Source organism: Bidens hawaiensis, unplaced genomic scaffold (genome assembly GCF_021521415.1).
Source record: "Bidens hawaiensis isolate Kalapana, Puna unplaced genomic scaffold, B.hawaiensis_p1.1 tig00009662_1, whole genome shotgun sequence".
In the NCBI taxonomy this organism is placed as follows: Eukaryota; Viridiplantae; Streptophyta; class Magnoliopsida; order Asterales; family Asteraceae; genus Bidens; species Bidens hawaiensis.
This window is the reverse complement of record NW_027491725.1, coordinates 844,848-850,726: the sequence shown is the minus strand read 5'-3', so window position 1 is coordinate 850,726 and position 5,879 is coordinate 844,848. Positions and strand designations below refer to the sequence as shown.

Below are 5,879 nucleotides of genomic sequence, written 5' to 3'. Positions count from 1 at the left end.
TCCTATTTATAAACCTATTTATACTATGGTGGTTCCTTCACTTATCTCTTTATTTTAAATTTATGGTTTGTTATAATTCAACGGTTTAGTGAGTACACCTGTTGTTTGATCGCCCGTACCACAATGATACAGTGTAACTATTTCATTTTTAACCAAATCACGTGAAATATGGAAACGAAATCCAATATGCTTGCATTTTCTATGGAGTACAGGATACTTGGACAACTTGTCAGTGAAAGTATTGATCAATCAGAATGTTGCAACTGATTGTTTCAATTAGAAGTCTCATTGATCAAATTATCAGAATGAAATATTACCAGTCAATGTGTTATCGATTTAATTATTACTCCCTTCGTCAAATTAAAAATGTCCACATTTCCTTTTTTTATTTGTGTAATTACAAATGTCAATTTTCAAAATTTATTAGTCAATTTTAAAGTTTATCCTTAAACACATACACACACCTAACATTAATAAGCAATATTGATGTACCCAATTTTCAAGGAAATTATTGTTATTTGGTAAACAAAAGGAGTAATCATTCAATCCATAATGAATTTCGTGTTTTCAAACCATGACACTTTTAATGGGACGGATGGAGTATAATTCAATTTGCGCAAACGTAAATCTTTTTCCATCCGACTAGTTTGACGTTGATACTTGTTGACGGACCGTCCGGTCATTCTCTAATAACACAGGGGGTTGTAGTTAGTGGGTCTTCCCTCACTTATATTAAACCGACGTCCTTCCCTGCAAAGAGAAGATAGAGAGAGAGACTGCATTATATATATATATATATATATGAGTTGAGACTATAGAGAGAGAGAGAGTGAGAGAGAGAGAGCAAAGAACAAAGGCAAAGGGATAAAGAAAGGTACAAATTAGAATAAGTACAGGGTACCTCTTTATATATTCGGCTCCCATCTCTCTTTCCATTTCCCTCTGTTCTTGACACCTATATTTTCAAATTATTTGGAGTTTTAATAATTTGAAACTATAATATAAGGGTCTTCAATATTTGACAAATGGGTTCACTTGAATTCAACTGAACCGTGTTCATCGGGTAAGAATAAAGTAAGTTTCACGGCATGAAAGAAACACTAATCATGAAGAACCGAGGAGATCATCAACCTTCAAGAAACCTTATCTCACAAAAATGGACTTTTTTGTTATGTATCAGCAGCTTTTGTGCTGGATTACTCTTCACCAATAGGTACAAATCTCTTTTTTTTTTATTTATTTTGGGAATTTTTGTATGTTACACTTTAAAGATGTAAATTAAATTAACTAATTAAGTACATGGATTTGTGTTGTGTAATTCATGGCTTTCCTTATTTAGTTGTTTTTATGATATGTTTTTTTTACATGAGCCCCCATGCTTTTGTAACAAATTTGCAGATCTAGTTTATGATGTCTTGTACTCTTGTTTGTGAAGATATCGGTCTCTGCAATTTGATCATCATATGTACCTTGTTCTAAGCATTAATATCTTTTTTTAGAAATAAACACTTTTTTGTACAAGTAAAATCCAATTATTATGGTAAGAGTCTGGGAAGGGTGCTGAGACACCAACAAAAAAATCCATATTACTATTACTATTATTATTTTCTTATATTATATATAGTTAAAGTATATATTTTAAAAAATAATAATAATAAATAAATAAGCAAATGGGCAGTTGGTATACTCATAATTGTTTTAGTGGTAGTTCTACCTAGAATAAATCTTGATTTATAATTACTTCATAAAGTACAAAAAAATGTTGTATTTATAATTTATCACAACTTGTCACAGAATGTGGACAGAGTCTGATTCCAAACTGATTACAAGACCAACTGCTCTAGAATCTGAAGGTCTAAGATTAGTATCAGAAGGCTGTGATCTAAGAAAGGTATGTTTTTCCTTCAAGAAATCTTAAAAATATATAGATACTTTTAAAAAAAAAAAATTATGGTTAAGTTTTATATACTTTACCTTGTTTGGTTATTTTAGTTACATATGAAGAATGTCAAACGCGACCCCAAACAAATATTTGGGGAAGTATCCAAGACTCATGAGGCTATACGGTAAGTTTTAGCTGCTTCTTTATTAAGTTTTTAAAATTGTTTATTTAAACAACTTATTTACGTATTGCATTCTTTAAAAGAATGCTTATTTGTTTATTTGTTTGCAACTAACGTTTTTTTTAAATATTTTTATAGAACATTAGACAAAACAATTTCGAGCTTAGAGATGGAATTAGCTGCAGCAAGGTCCATCCAAGAATCAATTGTGAACGGATCCCCAATATCAGGAGAAGACACGCATAGTTCGTCCGAAAAGAGAAAGTACTTGATGGTCGTTGGAATTAATACTGCTTTCAGTAGTCGTAAAAGAAGAGATTCAGTACGGGCTACTTGGATGCCTCAAGGTTTGTTAGAGCCCGCAATCAATTTGGTTTATGACTTTATGTTTTATTTTCAAATAGTAGAAAAATTGCTAAAAAATAAAAAAAAAAAACTCACATTTCTGCAAAATTGTATTTTCACTTTTAAAACCTCATCAATAGTCTTTTATTTTAAAGTTATTATTATAAAACTGTTTTTTGTTGTTAAACAGTTATTGAAAATTATTTTTTATTAAATATTATATTTTTTGTAACCATATTTGCAGACTAATTATTTATAGAAAATTAAAATTTTTGGACAAAAAGCGTCAAATCTGACCTGTAAAAATTTGTGTTTATTCTTTATCTTTGTTATCTTTAATTGTGAATGTATAGGTGAAAAAAGGCAAAAATTAGAGGACGAGAAGGGTATCATAATGCGTTTTGTCATCGGCCATAGGTGCGTTCTTTACTTTCCTTATCATATTTTTACAATTCTTTTAAAAATTTATATTAATTTTTACATTTCATAAAATAAAAATGATTTTTTTAAAAATAATGATTGTTGATTATAACAATGATGGAAAAAGTGAAGTCACTCCAAATATATCAAGTGAACTTTTGCACAAAAAAGCATATAATAACATAAACTTTTCAGGATTTCATGTGCCAAAACTTTTAAGTTAATCATTTGGCTTACACATTTAAAGCTCATTAGATTAGATCTTTATGTTCTTAACTAAAGAAATCATTTTTTTTGTCTCATGGATCTAATCATACTTCAATGGATGGCCTAAGAGATCAAGAACAATTTTACTTAGTGAAAAATCTTACATTGATGAACACCTTTTTTTCTTTAGAAGTTGGACAATTTATGTATAAAAGTATGATGTTGTTCTCATAGTTCATTATTTAAAAGTTTGTTATCTGTTGAATGTATCCTGCTATATCATTAAATAAAATACTAAATATTTGTAAGAAACACGGATTGAATTATATCTAAATTCTATAATCATTTTGGCAGTGCTACGGTAGGAGGCATACTAGACCGAGCTATAGAAGCTGAAGACAGAAAGCATGGTGATTTCTTGAGACTGGTACACCTTTTTTTAGTCTTTTCCTTTTATTATATTTTGATAACTAAATTTATTTAGTAGAAATTTCAGTGATTAACCTTTAATGACCTGAATATCACCAGGAACATGTAGAAGGTTACCTTGAATTGTCTGCGAAGACCAAAACATATTTTGCAACTGCTGTTAATATGTGGGATGCAGAGTTTTACATCAAGGTTGACGATGATGTCCATGTGAACATAGGTAATTCTGACATTTACCATAATTAAAGTTCAATTTTGACTTCAAAAAGTCAAAACAATTAACTTCAAAGGTTCTACAGTGTGTCACAATAGCCAATGTAAATCAATACTTCACACCACTAACTTCAAAACCCAAAATTAAAATGGGTCAACGGTCAAAGTTTGACTTTTATAACCGGTTTTCAAATCTTGATTGCAGCCACACTAGGTCATACATTAGTTAGACATAGGAAGAAGAAAAGGGTATATATTGGTTGCATGAAGTCTGGTCCGGTACTCGCTCAAAAGTAAGCAAAATCCCAATCTTAAATTGTAAATTATTGAAGAATTTTAATTTTGTTGCATTTTTTTTAATTAATTTATAATGGAACAGAGGAGTAAGGTACCATGAACCAGAACACTGGAAATTTGGTGAGTCCGGAAACAAGTATTTCCGCCATGCCACTGGACAATTATACGCCATTTCGAAAGATTTGGCTACTTATATCTCATTAAATCAGTTAAGTTTTGTTTCCACAATTTATTTATTTGTTAATTCATTATGTTGGTTCTCTAATAATATTGTGTTAAAATAATTATTTCAGGCACATGTTACATAAGTATGCAAACGAGGACGTTTCGTTAGGATCTTGGTTTATCGGGCTTGATGTTGAGCATATTGACGATCGAAGATTATGCTGCGGGACGCCACCTGGTAAAGCTTCGGATTTTCTAGTCTATACATGATAAAAACAAGATTTTAAACTTAACGACAGGTCTCTTTAATAAAGTTTAGGAACTAAATTATGCATAAAAGAACAGTTTTAATAAAATTATTAAGTTTGAAAATTTATGGGATTTAATTATGTAAAAATATGTGTTATTGATTTTAATAATCCCCCAACTTTCACTTGTTGGCCGGAAACACTCCCAACTTTCAACTTATATTCCTCTGTCACTCTCAAACCAACGGGACTGTGAGTATTGCTAACGTGACATTTTTTTAACAATTGTCCTAAAATGAATTTAAACAAGGTATTATACGTTAAAAAATATTTTTTGTTATTTTTTGACCTCATTGTACTGTTTTTTTCGGTTTCTTTCTTAATTCCTGTTAGAGATAATAGTAATAATAGTAATAATAGTAATAATAATAATAAATAATAATGTGAATCAATCAATTTGTAAGTATGTAGTCCAAATCTCCCCATCTAGTTTTGTGTTTGGATTGCTTAATAAAACTGTCCATGTGTTTATCTCATTCACACGTTTACACCACTTTTGCTGTTGTATTATGACACAATAAACATATAATCAATTTTAATAAAGCAGCCAAAACACAAACAAAACTTTCTAACTCCGGCTATTTGTATCATGTCTTTTGTAGATTGTGAGTGGAAAGCACAAGCCGGAAACATATGCGTAGCATCATTTGACTGGACTTGTAGTGGGATTTGTCGGTCTGTTGACATGATAAAGGAAGTCCATAGACGATGTGGCGAGGGCGAAAATGCAGTTTGGTCAGCCACATTTTGAGATTACCGGTTTGTTGAGTTTTCTTTCTAAATTTGGAAAGAGTTAAAAGATCAAGAAATTAAGCCAAAGCCAAGGTTTGTAAAGAACAAAAAAGTATGTATATTTAGACACCATTGGAGTGGAGGTCAATTGAAGAGATGCCCTGCTATGCCAGATTTCTTCAAAAATATTACAGTTAGAGAAATGCAAGCAAAGCAAGAGGCACTTGCTCTTTGCACATTTGTTTCTTTCTATTTTTGGTAATAAAATTTTAATTGAGCAGATTTAAGGTGATGTTGTTTCAAGTTGTAAGTGACACTGAATTTTGGTCTTATAAAAAGTATATTAAAAATTAAGTTTGGACAATTTTTTGAACAATTTTTCCCATCTAAAATCCTTAACATTGCACTTGCAAGGATTTAAACCAACTACACGAAAAACCAATTTGAAATCGGGTTAACTTGAACAACATGAATTATGAGATTAAATAACATACGCACAAAAAAAAATAAACAAAACTATATGGATTATATTCAATTTTAAATTTATATAATTCAAATAATCGAGTCGGTTTGTTTCAAAATTCATAGATTTGAGTGTGGATTAGAATAACAGAACACCCTTGCATATAAGACTTGCAAAAACAAGAATTAGTTTTTTTTTGTTTTCATATTTTCATCGGTGTATTAAACACGGTTTATA

General features: G+C 30.2%; 1 protein-coding gene across 1 annotated transcript; it reads left to right on the top strand.

Moving 5' to 3' along the window:
- Positions 1–811: 811 nt before the first annotated feature.
- Positions 812–5,528, top strand: LOC143533371 (putative beta-1,3-galactosyltransferase 2). Its single transcript, XM_077028187.1, has 11 exons — positions 812–1,213; positions 1,795–1,891; positions 1,993–2,066; positions 2,202–2,410; positions 2,762–2,825; positions 3,390–3,462; positions 3,564–3,684; positions 3,883–3,970; positions 4,057–4,182; positions 4,268–4,377; positions 5,050–5,528. Exons 1-11 carry the CDS (start codon positions 1,089–1,091, stop codon positions 5,196–5,198), a joined length of 1,236 nt encoding a protein of 411 aa, XP_076884302.1. The 5' UTR covers positions 812–1,088; the 3' UTR covers positions 5,199–5,528.
- Positions 5,529–5,879: the final 351 nt, after the last annotated feature.